The 16,538-nt window shown below is 42.3% G+C and overlaps 1 protein-coding gene across 2 annotated transcripts in view; it reads right to left on the bottom strand.

Annotated features, from left to right (window-relative positions):
- Window positions 1-16,222, bottom strand: part of LIN9 (lin-9 DREAM MuvB core complex component) — a 64,462-nt gene extending 48,240 nt beyond the window's left edge. The window contains exons 1-2 of one of the 2 annotated variants that reach the window (XM_032766507.2): window positions 16,091-16,222; window positions 112-144 (exon numbers count right to left, since the gene is read on the bottom strand). In XM_032766507.2, coding sequence (XP_032622398.1) covers window positions 112-144; window positions 16,091-16,169 — 112 coding nt within the window. In that variant the 5' untranslated portion in view covers window positions 16,170-16,222. The remainder of the gene's footprint in view (window positions 1-111; window positions 145-16,090) is intronic. The other variant, XM_032766508.2, reaches the window with a different exon arrangement.
- Window positions 16,223-16,538: the final 316 nt, after the last annotated feature.

Here is a 16,538-nt window from a genome sequence, read left to right as displayed (position 1 = left end):
ATTTTCCTTTGGAGAGGCTTTCTGAAACCAGAAACTCTAGTTATGATCTGAAGTCAATTTACGTCTCTCATTTATACCACACCTAAAGAATACATTGTTTTTATTTCTTACCTTTCAAGCTCACAAGTGCTTTTGCTGAAGAACCTGCAATTTATTAAAAAAAAAAAAAAAAAAAAAGTCCATATACATCATATTTTTCAAAGTTGTTTCACAACTGGTGCAATAGCTACATATCAATTATATATTTTTCTTCAGAAGCAGGGAACTATTCTGAAATTAACTCCTTAACTACTGAGTGGGTGAATCCAGTATGCTCTTCACAACACAACATGCAGTATTGTGTGAGGTACGGCTCAGTAAGCATTGAAGACGTATATTTAAATTTTAATTATTCCCTTTAGTTTTACATCCACAATGCTCCTTGAACTGAGAGCTATATAAATGAATGTAGCCAACTCCAAGCAAACCTTACTTCTGAAACACACGTTTCCATGTGGATGCACATATTTGATACTGTTTTATTTAGAACATGTAAACATTATTAAAGTGTCACCATTTTGTAGTAGAATTTAGTCTAACAAGGTTCCACGATTAAATTACAAAAAAAGGGAGGGGATTTCTTTTGTTTTTTCAATCTTGGGGAACAAGTGGGGGGATGATGGGATGGAAAGTTGTCTCTGTGGTGCAATGCTCCCCTCCCAGAGATCCAGTAGATTCACAGATTTCAAGGCCCAGAGGGGACTTGATGATCACTTCTACAAATCAGGTCACAGGTCTCAAGTTAAGAAATAACAAAAAAAAAAAAAAAAAAGGACACTCAATTTGTGGTGAACTGTAAAAATTTGTTTTAAGGGACTTGCCCAAAATCACACAGGAATTCTGTGGCAGAGGCAGGGATAGAATTAAATTCTCCAGGATGGCTTCAACTGCCTTAACCACAAACTATCCTTTCTGAAATCCCATGCCTCATTAGCTACACACCTTCCAACTTCTTCAACAAACGAGGCAGGGATCTAAAGAAAACACAGTCTCATTCATTACACAAAACCCTGAAACACTGTTCACCCCGTAAACTGAAAGAAGATAGAAAAATAATAGCGTGATGTGTTCTTGTAATTAAAGATGTTATCTGCAACATTGGCAAAACAGGGGTCAGCTCAGGTCTGAAGCCTGGCCAATTCACTTGAGTGTTAGTATAGATCAGACGTTAAATGTATAAGTGTGTATTCAGATGTTTAAACTTCATGAAAACTAGTGGAATATTACTTGTATTGTGTTCACTTATCTATATCTTGTTATAATGGAATGGCAAACTTTTACATTGTGTATACCTCTGTAACTAAGGGTATGTCTATACTATGAAATTAGGTCGATTTTACAGAAGTCGATTTTTTAGAAATCAATTTTATACAGTTGATTGTGTGTCTCCCCACTAAGCGCATTAAGTCGGTGGAGTGCATCCACAGTACTGGGGCTAGTGTTGACTTTCGGAGTATTGCACTGTGGGTAGCTATCCCATAGTTCCTGCAGTCTCCACCGCTCATTGGAATTCTGGGATGAGCTTCCAATGCCTGATGGGGCAAAAATATTTTTCCGAGTGTTTTTGGGTACATGTCATCAGGCCCCCTTCCCTTCCTCCATGAAAGCAACGGCAAACAATCATTTCTTGCCTTTTTTCCTGCGTTACCTGTGCAGACAACATGCCACAGCAATCATGGAGCCCACTCAGCTCACTGTCACTGTACATCTCCTGCATGCTGCTGGCAGACACGGTACTGCATTGCTACACAGCAGCAGCTCCTTGCCCTCGCAGGAGTCGATGGTCCAGTATAACTGCTAGCCGTTGTTTCCTGGATGCTCCTGGCAGACCTTGGTGAGGTCGGTCAGGGGCACCTGGACATAAATAGGAGTGACTCCAGGTCATTCTCTTCTTTAAGTTTCGTCTAATGGAGATTCAGTCCTGCCTAGAATATTATGCAAGTTGGAGGCTTCTGCCTCAGGCTGCTCTCCCAGCTGGCAGCACTGCATGGTCGCACCTACCCCAGCCTACCCCTTGCTCCCATGACTCATGAAGCCTGGACAGTAGTAAGAAGCAGTTCAACTATAAGCTGAGCAAGTGCAGAATGGTGGTAGAATGTGCATTTGGACGTCTACAAGCTCGCTGGTGCTGTTGGCTGATTAGGCTGTTTGCGATTAGAAGAGCACTGCAAGGCATGCTGCGCATCACAGAGGCTTTGAAAACCAGTTTCATGACTGGCCAGGCTTTGGTGTGACAGTTGTGTTTCTCCTTGATACAAACCTGCCCCCTTTGTTGATTTTAATTCCCTGTAAGCCAACCCTGTAAGCCATGTCGTCAGTCACCCCTCTCTCCGTGACAGCAATGGCAGACAACCACTGGGGACGTTGAAATGCCTATAATTATCCTTGGGGACCCAGCCTACCCCTTAATGCCATGGCTCATGAAGCCATACACGGGCACCCTGGACAGTAGTCAGGAGCTGTTCAACTGTAGGGCTGAGTAAGTGCAGAATGGTGGTAGAATGTGCATTTGGACATTTAAAAGCTGTTTGCCTCTCTGGTTCTTTGGTAGGCTTGCCTGAGCTCCTTAAGTTTCACGCGGCACTGCTGCAGGCTTCTGTCCTCCATGCCCTTGGAGATTTTTTCAAATATTTGGGCATTTCATCTTTTGGAATGGAACTCTGATAGCACGGATTCCTTTACCTATATTGCGATCAGATCCACTACCTCCGGTTTGGTCTATGCTGAAGCTCTTTTGCGATTCTGGGATTCCATGGTCACCTCTGCTGATGAGATTTGCATGGTCACCTCTGAGCTTGCCATGCTAGCCAAACAGGAAATGAAATTCAAAAGTTTGCAGGACTTTTTCTGTCTACGTGGCCAGTGCATCTGAGTTGAGAGTGCTGTCCAGAATGGTCACAATGGAGCACTCTGGGATAGCTCCCGGAGGCCAATACCGTCGAATTGCATCCACACTACACCAAATTCGACCCAGCAAAGTCAATTTCAGTGCTAATCCCCTCGTTGGGGAAGAGTACAGAAATCAATTTTAAGAGCCCTTTAAGTCAACAAAAATGGCTTCGTTGTGTGGATGGGTGCAGGGTTAAATCGATCTAAAGCTGCTAAATTCGACCTAAATTCATAGTGTAGACCAGGGCTAAATAACTCAAAGGATAAAAATATTTTGGAATGCAAATAAGAACTTTAACATAAAATGCTAATTTCAAAGCAAGTGGTCATCGTGTGTGATGATTGAAGACAAGGACTCTAACTGCATTCCTCAATCATTGTCATCAAAGGAAAAGCCCATGTGGGTAAGGATACTGCTTGGTTTCTGTGAGAAGTCGCTATAAATTGGATTCATGGAAAGATCCTTTATCTCTAGTTGGATTCTTACAGGGCAGTGTGCAAAGCCAAGATCCCCAGACATAATAGGGGGTGGGATAGCTCAGTGGTTTGAGCACTGCTAAACCCAGGGTTGTGAGTTCAATCCTTGAGAGGGCCATTTAGGGATCTGGGGAAAACTCAGTACTTGGTCCTGCTAGTGAAGGCAGGGAACTGGACTTGATGACTTTTTAAGGAAATCATCTGCAAACACTTGAAAGATGGTAAGATTATAGGGAATAGCCAGCATGGATTTGTAAAGAACAAATCGTGTCAAACCAATCTGATAGCTTTCTTTGATACGATAACGAGTCTTGTCGATAAGGGAGAAGCAGTGGATGTGGTATATCTAGACTTTAGTAAGGCATTTGATACGGTCTCACATGATATTCTTATCGATAAATTAGGCAAATACAATTTAGATGGGGCTACTATAAGGTGGGTGCATAACTGGCTGGATAACCGGGTGCATAACTCGCCTGGATATACCATAACTCAGAGAGTAGTTATTCAATGTTCTCCCATCCTGCTGATAAAGGTATAAACAAGTCAAGTTCCACAGGGGTCCTGTTTTTGGGACCGCTCTGTTCAATATCTTCATGCAACATGACTTTAGATGTTGGCATAGAAAGTATGCTTATTAAGTTTGCAGAATGATACCAAACTGGGAGGGATTGCAACTGCTTTGGAGACAGGGTCCATAATTCAAAATGATCTGGGACAAATTGGAGCAAATGGTACTGGAGGTAAACTGGATGAAGTTTAATAAAGACAAATGCAAAGTGCTCCACTTAGGAAGGAACAATCATGTTTCACACATACAGAATGGGAAAAGACTGTCTAGGAAGGATATGGCAGAAACGGATCTAGGGGTTATAGTGGACCACAAGCTAAATATGAGTCAACAGTGTGATGCTGTTGCAAAAAAACCAAAACGGTGATTCTGGGATGCATTAACAGGTGTGTTTGTAAGCAAGACAGGAGAAGTCATTCTTTCTGCTCAACACTCGCACTGGTTAGGCCTCACTGGAGTAATTGTGTCCAGTTCTGGGCACCGCATTTTTCAAGAAAGATGTGGAGAAATGGAGAGGGTCCAGAGAAGAGCAACAAGAATGATTAAAGGTTCTTGAGAACATGACCTAACGAAGGAAGGCCTGAAAGAATTGGGTTTGTTTAGTTTTGGACAAAGAAGAAGACCTGAGAGGGGACATGATAAGCAAGTGTTTCAATGGTATCTAAAAAGGGTGTCATCAGGAGGAGGGAGAGAAACTTGTTTCACCTTAAGCCTCTAATCGATAAGAACAAAGAAAGCAATATGGGCTTGAAACTTGCAGCGAGGGAGATTTAGGATTGGACATTAGGAAAAAGTTCCTAACTGTCAGGTCGTGTTAAGCACGTTGGAATAAATTGCGTAGGAGAGTGTGTGGAATCTCCATCTCCTGGAGAATATTTAAGAAGTAGGTTTAGCATAAATGTCTATCCCAGGCATGGTCTAGACCAATATTTGGTCCTGCCATGAGGGCAGGGGACTGGACTCGATGAGCTCTCGAGGTCCCTTCCAGTTCTAGAGTCTATGAATCTATGAAATCCCTTCCAGTTCTAGGAGATAGGTATATCTCCATATATTATAATCTGAGTACCCCAAAAACACTTTTGGGAAACTGGCAGTTTATTACATCATTGCTACCACTTGGAATTACAAACTGTGATTCACCTATTAACATATTTTACCTTATTTAACCTCTCAATAAGTCATTTCCTTTTCTTAGCTAATAAACCAATAGTTAGTTTACTATAGAATTGGCTGCCAGCAATTGTCTTTGGTGTAAGATCTGGAGTACCAATTGATCTGGGGTAAGTGACTGGTCCCTTTGGACTGGGAGCAATCTGATGTGGTACAGTTTTTCGTTTATCACAAAGCTCAGTTTGCCTGGGCGTCAAGATAGACTGGAGAATCTACGGGACTGTCTGTGACTCCACAGTAAGATTGGTATATTGGTCCAGGAGTTCACTTTTGTCATTAATCTGGAGAAATCTAATTATAGAACATATACCAGTTTGGGGTACCTGTCCTGTTTTTTGACAGTTTGCCTGTGAATTAAAAAAACGTCAAGATGCATAATTCACCTCTGGAATTCACTAACACAAGAAATCACTGAGGCCAAGAGCTTGCAAGATTTCAAAAGGGATTAGGCATTAATGTGGCTGATGAGAAGATACATCATATATAATATTTTTTCAGTAGTGGATATGAATGCTCATACTTCAGGCCCTAAGCTAATCAGGTGGACTGATTTAAATTACTTTGAATCATGATTTAAATCAGCAAGCAAGAAACCTTGATCTAATTCAAAATCATCAATTTTAATATTGTTCTGGATTTGTACTTTTTAGTTATTTTCCTAAAGATTTAGATTTTTCACCTAAATATAGCCACTTTTTTTTTTGTGGTTATCCAAGAGGTTACTCTATATCTACACATTTATTTAAGTAATTATATATCTTAACAGTTATTCAGAGGTTTAATTTACTTTATTATGTACTTATTTACTAGGCGATAAATCACAAATAAAAAATTAATGTCAAACTCTTGGATGAAAACTGCAACTCAAGTAATGCACAAAAAAGCATTTTAAATTTGTTTTTTATTAGTTCAATAAAACTATCTTAAATATGCTGGATACATAAAAAAAAGGAAGTTTATCAAAACGTTTTGCATTTAAAACTAACTGATGTATTAAACAATAGTGAATTGAAGTGATTGTTTCTGGTCACCATGCTCTTCACAATTTTAAAACTAGTAGATCTCAGTCTTTTCAACATTTAGGGCTTGGCTACACTTGCGAGTTACAGAGAAGTAAAGGAGCCCTGGGCGCACTAGCTCACTACCTGTCCACACTGGCAAGGCACATAGAGCGCTCTGATTCCGCAGCTACAGTGCTGCTGGTACTCCACCTCGGGAAGTGGAATAACATTTGCTGTGCCCCCGCTAGAGTGCCATGGTGCCAGTGTGAATGAGGTGTTGCATTACTGAGCTCTGATCAGCCTCCAGAAACGTCCCATAATCCCCTTATGTCAAGTGGCCACTCTTGTCTTTGTTTTGAGTCGCAGCAGAAAAGCGGATATGCCCTGTCAAGGTTCCTTCCCCACTCTGAACTTTAGGGTACAGATGTGGGGGACCTGCATGAGAAGCTCTAAGCTCAATTACCAGCTTAGATCTGGTATCGCTGCCACCACTCACAAGCACTACTTTTCTTCCCTGGGTAGTCTTGAAAGACTTCACCAATTTCCTGGTGAACACAGATCCAAACCCCTTGGATCTTAAATCAAGGAGAAATTAACCATCCCCTCTCCTTTCTCCCACCAACTCCTGGGGGATCCAGTTCCAACCCCCTTGGATCTAAAAACAAGGAAAAAATCAATCAGGTGTTAAGAAAAAGGCTTTTAATTAAAGAAAAGAAAGGTAAAAGAAAACCCTCTGGGAGAGATTAGCATATCAACTACTCTCACAGACAACAGATTCAAAACACAGAGGATGTTCCCCTGGGCAAAAAGGGCACAAATTTAGTTACACAAAAAAAATACCCAAATACCCAATTTGATTCTACCTCTAATTGCACAAGACAGGTTACAAAGAAATAAACATAAACCTATTTATTCCTTTCTAAAACTTACTACTCTGATAAGAGGCTGGTTCCTTGGTCTTTTTCACTCTGGCTGAAACTGAAAACTAAACAAAGGAAAAAACCCTACTTCCTTCTGAAACATCTTGTTCCCCCACTGGTTCTTCTGGTCAGGTGTCATCTAGGCTAGGTGAACTTCTTAACTCTTTACAGGTAAAAGAGGCATTAACCCTTAAGTATCTGTTTATGACATGTCCTTTGAAAGCTCTGTTTCTGACAGCCAGCTGCTGCTTATCTGCACCGAGACAAAACAACAATTAGCGTGGAATGCTGTGAGCAAGAGAGGCAGGGGGGAGGGAAGGAGGGTTTACTGCTGTCTGAACTTACAAGACAGCATCCTGACATGCTCTCAGCCTCTCAGAAACCCACTCTCTCCCCTCCCACATACACACAACACTCTCCCTGTCACACTCTACCCCACCCCACCATTTGAAAAGCACATTGCAGTCACTTGCATGCTGGGGTAGCTGCCCATAATGCACCACTCCCAATGCCGCTGCAAGTGCCACAATTGTGGCCCCGCCAGTGCACTTGAAGCTGACAGTGTGGACAGACCGCAGCGCTTTCCCTACTGTGCTCTGTGAAGGCTGGTTTAACTCAAAGTGCTCTACATCTGCAAGTATAGCCATGCCCTTAGCTTTTATTTATAGATTGGAAGAGGAAAACAAGTTTTCCTTCTTTTTCAACTCCCAAATGGTATCTAAACGTTGAACAACAAATCACAGAACAGAACTAGATGAATAAAATGAAAGAAAGAAAATATTCTCTCTTCATCTGCAGAAGAGGCTACTGCTGTCAAAAGCTGGTTGCATTTCAACAAAATTTGGTTACAGATACTTAGCCAGCAATTTCCATCAGTACAGCAGTTTGACTTTTTTGGCCTTAATGTAGATTATTATAATTTCAAATTTAATTTTAAATATTTTTAAATTAAATACATTTTTCTTTTTAGTTTTTTTTAGTTTTTAAATCATCAGTTTTTATTCACCCTACCAACTACTAACAGAAGTTAGAAAAAAATTTCCTCTGAGGACTATTCCCTAATAGCCACTATGAAGTTTTTTGAACTTCCTCTGAAACATTTGGTACACTATCAAAGACTGAATACTAGATTAGATGGACTATTAGTCTGATCCAGCATGGCTCTTCCTATATTCAGGATGGGGCTCATGGGCAGGTCCATTAGTATTGAAGTTAGTGATCGCAGATACCACATGTGGCTCCAAGGTTCAGCTTCTAGGTCCAATCTTTTGCTCTCAGCCCAGGAGATCACTTAAGAAAGCTTACAATGAAGATGATCTGTGAGCAACGTTAATGGGCTCAGAAGGAAACTGGACCATCTTCTATGAAAGAAAGACAGATCTAATGTGGGGTAGGGTCTTTGAGATTCCAAGATGCACACAAAGGACTTGCTTAACACTACTTATCCCCCAATCAAAAAGGACAGTTTTGATAGTGATTATCCTTCTCCTCCTCCTTTTGAACTAAAACTGAACTAAGCAAGTTCATAAAGTGTAGAAGTTTTGACACAATTTTCTACCTATACCCATGTGAAACAAACGAGTGTATTTGAAGTTTAAATTAAGCCATTTTCACAGCTGGTCCTACATGTTTATTTAAAATAAAAATACTGATGAGTGCTTGTTTAAAAATAGTTTTGGGGGAGCCCTCCTAGTGTTTTAAACTCTCTATCATTTGTAATATCCAACTGAGACTTTGAAAATAAACTTTTTAATATCTACAGCTTTTGTTCTTCCTTGTTAGCAAACCTAGATAACATGCATGCACAATCAAAAGGGGGACTACAGGATTCAGATGAGGGACAGAAGGATGGAAAGCCTTTCCCCTCCAGGTTGCTATCCTGTTTGAATCCAGCCCTGACCAGCAGTGACATTACAACTTTCAAATAAGTTTGTAATCAATGTCATGGTTGGCTTTAGATGTTTTTGTCCACATACAACATAGTAATATTCTAGGAGTAACCAGGATAATTCTGAGAGTTTCATTCCTGCCAGTGGCCTCAGATGGATCTCTTCCTGTAATTAAGTGGGCATGCTTTTTTCCCCGCATCAGAGATGGGATCCCCTTGTCACATCAGTGCAACTAGTTTGGCTTGTCCTTTCTCCCTGTTCTCTGCGCTGGAGGATAAACCAACGTGCATTGTTCTATGTACTGTTGGTGTCACACTGTTAGATGTCCTCCACGTCCAATGCCCTAGTAATTCAAGATGGGATAGCTCCCAGATTTTCCCAGAATGCATGGATACAAACACAGGCAGTGTGACAGCTATGCACATGCAAACAGGGTTGATACAGTTGTCTTGTGAAAAGCAGTGTACATGAACAAAACTCAATCATGTGTGTTATAAGCAGATCAAAGAAAGAGTTAGAAAAACATGGTTGTGCTTGTACTGTAGACAGAGGCAAAAGTTGTTATAATTTGATGGCTGGAAAGTAATACGTAGCTAGGTGGTATCAGTTCAGTTACACTACTGATGGCCATTTCTTCAAACCACCATCACTGTAAATACTAATTATAACCACTTGTGGCTAGCCTCAGTAGAGATACCAAGCCTGAATAGACCTGGAAACTGAACTATGATCCCACCCAGAAGTGGCTAAGGAACATGGATGATGTAATGCTGCTATCGGTAATGTACCTATATTGAGGATGAATAAGACTGTCACACCACTATACTTAAAAAGTAATACATTCATTGTGAAAAAAACAGAAACTGACAGTACACAACTTCCTTGCTTATGCATCACACTATAGAAATGCCATCAGAACTATTCAAAGCTCTAGGGACAGCCTGTTACTTTGCGGCTGCTACTCAAAGTCCGAAGAGCAAGCAAGTGCATTAAAACAACTTTTACGTAGGCTTTTCAAATATAGTATCTTTTAAAATTATTTGACAGAGGTGTGGTGGATCAAACAAAAATATTTATGTAGAGTCTGGACATTCCCAATCATATTATAATCAATGTTTACATAGATCAAATTTTAATCAAATTAATCAACATATTAATACTAGCATGTAAGGGATTGTGTCTTCCTAAAAACTGTTTACTAAGAATATTTACAAGGACTGAAAGAAAACTACTTGGAACCACACCCCAACATGGTCTTAAATTTTCCTAAATAAACTACACAATTTTAGAAGCTGAATATTGTAAAATTTTATTTATTTTTGTGGCACTTGTTCTCTTGGCAGCAACGCCTCATACTTTCTGGTAGCATAAAATCGTTCTTTCCCCAATGAACTCCCACAGTTTTCAGACAAGAGACTGCAACACTGGCTCAAGGATCCCAGTAATAAAAGAACACCCGATTCACTCAGCCTCAAGTATATGTATACAGTATTTTACAAATTAGACTGACTAGTACTAGCAGCATAAGACAAGAGGTGCAGCAAGCTTACTAAAGAATACAGCTGTTTTTAATCTTACTTCTCAAAAGGACAGAAATTGATGCCATGTTCAGAACTTCAAAATCAAACATTTATCTCAGAGTTCCAAAATTACCAGGATATAAAATGAAAACAAATACATTCATTTAGAAAAATTAGCACAATAATTCCCTGGGTAGCAGACAAACTATGCGCACAACGCAGTCTTAAATATACAAATCCAATGACTACTATGCCTGAAATACATTTACTCCTACAGATCAGATTCTTTAAGGAAATATAATCAGGGCCCTTTGTATTCTGTGATTCTTCAGCTATAGGATCTGCCATTGACTCAACCTCTTGTCACAGAAATGTGCACCACATTCTCAGTTCTCATTTAAAAAATGATTCTAGCTCTCCCAGCTGTGAAGTCTTGAAAATATTAAGAGTATAAATTGCTGCATTGTCATCTTCCTGAGTCTGCAGACAGTCTGAACCCATGAATCAGAGGTGTGAGTTTCCCTATGTTAATTTCAATGGAATATTAAATCTGAAACCTGAAGATAATAGTTTAACTACTTCACCTATGATAATTCTAGCAAAAGCATACAGCTAGTGTGTTCATCTTACAATTTCAAACTGCCCCCCACCCACATATCTCCAGCTGTTTGGAGTCCCAAATGTTTCCTGCCCAGTTACCCCAGCCCCCTGACAAATTTTAGAATGCAATTAGGCATTGTTGAGATAAAAATCTTTGGCATATTCAAAACTGAAAAATGTTAGGATAGTGTATAATAAATTGAACTTATCAAATAAATAACAGGGTTACCAGCTGTATTCAATGTCACATTTAAATTGATTTAAAAAACTTCCATTAAAAAAAAAGTGAAGCTGCTGCACAATTTCTGATCTAGTGCAAAAACCAGTAAACATGAAGTAGAATTTAGGTCCATCTTGCCATAGAGAACAAGGGGTTTAACTACAATTTATTTTATATGAAAATTCACAACAGTAAATTCTGAAAAAAAGCTAACAAAATGTAACTAACGTTCCTGAAATACACTTGGGTTAGCGGGCCATGCAGAAGACAGAAAGCATGGGGGTCTTACATTCTACTCCTATCTGACATTGACTGCTGGTAATCCTTTGCACTGTTATAGCAATTTACAACAATATTTTGTAGGCATTGGTACTTTCATTTTACAGATTGAGAATCTGAAGCTCAGAAAGGTTAAGTAACATATCCACTTATACAGAAAATCAGTGTCAGAACCAGGACTCTTAACATCTGTCTCACCACCTCCAGTCTCATACTTAATTCATAAACAAAAACTATGTTTAGTAACACTTAAAATGACACCCCAGCCAGCAAAGTCCAAAAAAACAGAAAGAGGTAGTTAAGAAAAAAGCCTCCTGCATTTCTTGCTAACTTCGTATTTCCTACAACTCTGTCAATAACACATTCTAACACTCCATAAAGCTTTCACTTCCATTTTCAATAGATACTGAAAAGCAATACATATCCCAGCTTCAAACTTCCACTCTAACCCAAAACCTTAACAGTGACCTCAGCACTATTAATAATACCAAGCTCTTACATAAAGTATATTAACTTGCCAAATATGTGGATTGTGCAACAGTCAGATGTGCCAAACTAGTCACATAAAATATACACCAATATACCACATTCCCAATAAGGTTTGTGCAAGTTTGATGAAGTTGAGGTACATATTGTTTTTCAGTTTATGCTGGAAATGGAAGTGAAAGTATTATGAAGTGTTAAAACGTGTTATTGACAGTGTTGTAGGCAATATAAAGGGTAGCAAGGAATACAGGAATCCCTTAATTTCTTTTCAAACTTTTAAGGTTTTGGATGAATGGTGTGTGTACTGATGGAACCTTAACTGTAAACTAAAAGCAGTTTTTATTTGTGTTAGTTTCCTAGGCGTTTTTTTTTTTATAATTAAAACATATCAGTGGATAGCTCCCAAGGATCAGGGAGAAGGGGAACTATACCTGCCTGGGAATCAGAAGGAGAAACTGCACTGCACAACCCTTCGTAACTGTATTGACCCTTCTGAAGGGTGTGACAAACTGTAATGAGCCTTAGAAAGTTTTGTATCTCTTATAAGCATTTTATGCTTGTAAAAAAAGTTAAGTATGCTAAGAGCAACCCACCATATTTAGCAGTGGCTACAAAACCAAACAGCTGGAGTGAACCTCTATAAAGGAGTTTGTGCCACTGTCTACCTCTTGAAACATACTTCAGCCTCTCATGGACTTGTGGAAATTAGATAAATATGGGAGCTGCAGCAGCAGCAGGTCTGCCTATTGTGCTTCCCCGTCCCCTCAGTCCCCCACCCTTAATACTATAAAGCATAATTCTCCATCTTCAAACCTGCCAATATGTGACAGTCACCACCTTGGCTGACACCAGAGATTAACCAAAGATTTCCAGAGCTAAAGGCATGAGTTTTTACAGCTTGTGCTAAATACCCATGTTTTCAAGTTGGGAGCTGTCACAGGCTCTACCTTATGTGAATCAGATACAAACGGGAGGTGTCTCTCTCTCTCTCACACACACACTCCAGAGAAAATAATAAAAAAACCCAACAATGATAAGTATATAAAAAGATTTCTGGGTCATTCAGAAGTGTCTGGCAGTTTGGATTTGGCCCACAGTCTGCCTATTGACTACCCTGGGTTAAATAAACAAAATGTGTGACATGACTGAAATGTGAAAAAATGCATTTTGGCAATTTACACTCTAATTTACTGTGCAAAATCAGTTTTAAAGAGGTCTTCTTAATGTGAGAATTATACACAACCACGCCATCCTCTCACAGTTGAGCAGCAGGATTTCAATGCTGTGACCTTCAGGTCCTCAGCTCACAACTTTAATATTTCAGTTACTGGAGTAATTACCAGCTGGCTGAGGAACGTGGTTTATATTGATTACAAATAGGATAAGCAAAGTTGGAACAGTCAGTCAGAAAGGCAATGTGGTATAGTAGATATGACTGAGGTTTGCCATGTTGGAGACGGGGGTTCCATTCCTAACTGGCTGTAGTAACCTTGCATAAGCTGTATCTTGTCAGATAGGGGAACAATGTATTGAAGGTGAGGCCATAGATTTCTACAGTTGTATTATAATATTTTCACATTGTTTTCTATCCTACGGATTCTCAATCTGGAGGTCATGAACACTTTCCTTTTCTTCTGGTTAACTGGGATGAGGGTCCCAAATTTTTTCTGTTGTAAGAAAGGGTTCCCATAGGGAAAAGGTTGAAAACCATTGCTCTGACCTTGTTTTAATCCAATCTAAATTTTTGCTTATTTGGTTGAGCATCACTGTGCATCAGTTTTCATCAGGCTGTTCTAAATGAAACCATTTAGGATCATCCCTTGCATTGTTACAGTTCATTTAGAACCCACTAGTGTGTATAAGTAGTTCAAATGGTTATTTCTGATGTACATTCCCTGTACTTCTCTACACTGACAATCTGCCAGCCTGTTGTCCAATGCTTCTTTGCAATCTCTATTCTCCCGCCTTTCTGCTTCTGAGATATAAACAAGAAATTCTCTAAGTCTCTTTGATTTGTGCTTCAAATTCTCAAATAGCCCTCCTAGTTTCAATTGCATGCTTTACATGCTGTATCATATGCTCCTTTTTAATGGATACACCTTGCAGAGACTTACATGTTTTATAGAATAAACTCTTGTGCCTTTTCAATTAGCCCTACCATTTTTCTCTGCCTTCCTGCTTCCTTTCTTCAGTGTCTATTTGTATATCTACGTATAGTATAAGCAGCAAAGAGTTCTGTGGCACCTTATAGACTAACAAACATATTGGAACATGAGCTTTCGTGGGTGAATACCCACTTCGTTGGATGCATCCGACGAAGTGGGTATTCACCCATGAAAGCCCATGCCCCAAAACGTTTGTTAGTCTATAAGGTGCCACAGAACTCTTTGCTGCTTTTACAGATCTAGACTAACACGGCTGCCCCTCTGATATGTATGGTATGCATGTCTGTATGTATACAGTTTGCACAACTCTTATGAATGAGCATACATCTCTATTTGTCTGTACCTGTAGTTTTGTTTGTCCACAATCTGTATATGCAGTGCTGTTGTAACCACATTGGTCCCAGGATATAGAGACACAATATAGGGGGAGGTAATATCGCTTACCTTTGTTGGTGAGACAAGCTTTCAGCAGCAGCGGCTCCAGGCACCAGTACACCAAGCACATGTCTGGGGCGGAAAGCCGCGGAGGCGCTCTGCCGGTCGCCGTGAGGGCGACAGGCAGGTTGCCTTCGGTGGCAAGCCTGCGGAGGGTCTGCTGGTCCTGCGGCTTCAGTGGACCTCTCACAGGGGTGCCACCAAATCCGCAGGACTGGGGACCTCCCGCAGGCAAGCCGCCGAAGGCAGCCTGCCTGCCCTGCTTGGGGAGGCAAAATACCTAGAGCCGCTCCTGGTTTTCAGGCTAACAAAGCACTATTCTTCAGAGTAACAGAGCTCTTCTTACCAATACAAGAGATATTACCTCACACACCTTATGTGGTATTACCTCACATGCAGCAAGTCTCAGACAGCGTACAGCATACGTATCAACCTCTCTGTATGTTCATTTGTATCCACATATACAGTGCATGTCTGTGTCTTTGTATATAGCGTAAGCATGTGTACCTTCATATCCCCATCTGTTTAGTTTGCATCTATTTCCACATGCAGGGTGTGTCACTGTCCAGCATGTATGTATCCCCGTTCTTGGTATGGCTCTGATGCAGTTTACATGTCTCCATGACCCTCATTTCTCTGGTGCCTCTGTCAGACATCCTATAGTGTATGTGTGTCTTTGCCATCTGCTGCGCCTCCCGTCATCTCTCTGGGTCATTGTAGTGCCACCCGATCCCCGTACAATATGCATGTCATTATGTCCCACTCACAAGCCTCCCTAGTGGCAGTACACTTTCTTATGTCACCCTCTCCCCAAGAGCACTATTAGTACCTCCCAAGATACAGGGCACAGCAGTGGGCCGTTCAATGCAGTGCACTCATTGTGCCCCCCCTGCAAAGTGCTCCCCCTTCTGCCTGGGCCGAGTCCCATCTCCCAGTGCAGCGCTCCTGCCCCAGGCACTGAGCACCCCCGTCCAGGAGCAGCTTCCCGTGCCCAGGGGCGGTATCGGCGCTCGCAGCTGTACGGCGCGTCCCTCTCTGTTGACAGGCAGCGCCCTGGCCCGGGTGCGGCCCGTCCGTGGGCCGGGTGCCGCCGTGGCCCCGGCCTGTCAGGCTGCGCCCGAACTCGGGGTGCAGGTCCCCACCCGCCGGAGGGGAGGGGCGGGAACCCGGGGATTGCCCTGCCTCGTTCCCTGGGCTGCCCCTCCCGCCTGAACGAGGCAGGGGGTGGCGGGACCGGGGGGGGCCGGGCCGGTTCCAGAGGAAGAGGAGGAGACTCGGGCTCCGGCCCCGCGAAGCGCCCGCGGCAGCCGGGCCCGGCCCAGAGGAGGCGGCCAGGCGGGGCGGGCTGAGCCTCAGAGCAGCTGTGCCCCGCAGAGCGGGGCCGGGGGCCGCCGGGCCGGGCGGGGAGCGGGCGCGGGTCGCTACTCACTCTCGTCGGGCAGCTGATCCAGCTCCGCCATCTTGAACGAGCCGCGCCGCTTTTTCAAAGGCTGCCTCTCGCGGTGCATTGTGGGGAGGGGTCTGGGCCGTGCGCGAGGCGGCGCTGGCGGCCCGGGCTGCTCGAAAGCTGCGAGAAGCGCTCGCGCCGCCGGGCTGCCGCTGCAGCAGCTGAGGCGGCGAGACAAGAGGGTTGGGCTCGGGGAGCAGCGGAGCCGGCTACGGCAGCCTCGGCGTCTCCTGCTTGCAGGCAGCGTACGGTGCACCGCTCTCAGCCCGAGCGCGTCACTGCAGCTGCAGGGCTCTGCCATAGGACTCCTCTGCATCTTCCCGCTCAACACTTTGCTGGGGGTCTGTCCCCTCAGCCACGCTCTTTTATTGTAAAGGGGGGCTGCCTTGGACCTGGGCACCCTGGATTTACGGGGACAGGAGCCGCTGTT

Source organism: Chelonoidis abingdonii, chromosome 3, assembly GCF_003597395.2.
Source record: "Chelonoidis abingdonii isolate Lonesome George chromosome 3, CheloAbing_2.0, whole genome shotgun sequence".
Taxonomy (NCBI): domain Eukaryota; kingdom Metazoa; phylum Chordata; order Testudines; family Testudinidae; genus Chelonoidis; species Chelonoidis abingdonii.
Note: the sequence above shows the minus strand (reverse complement) of the source record. Positions and strands in the feature narration are given on the sequence as shown.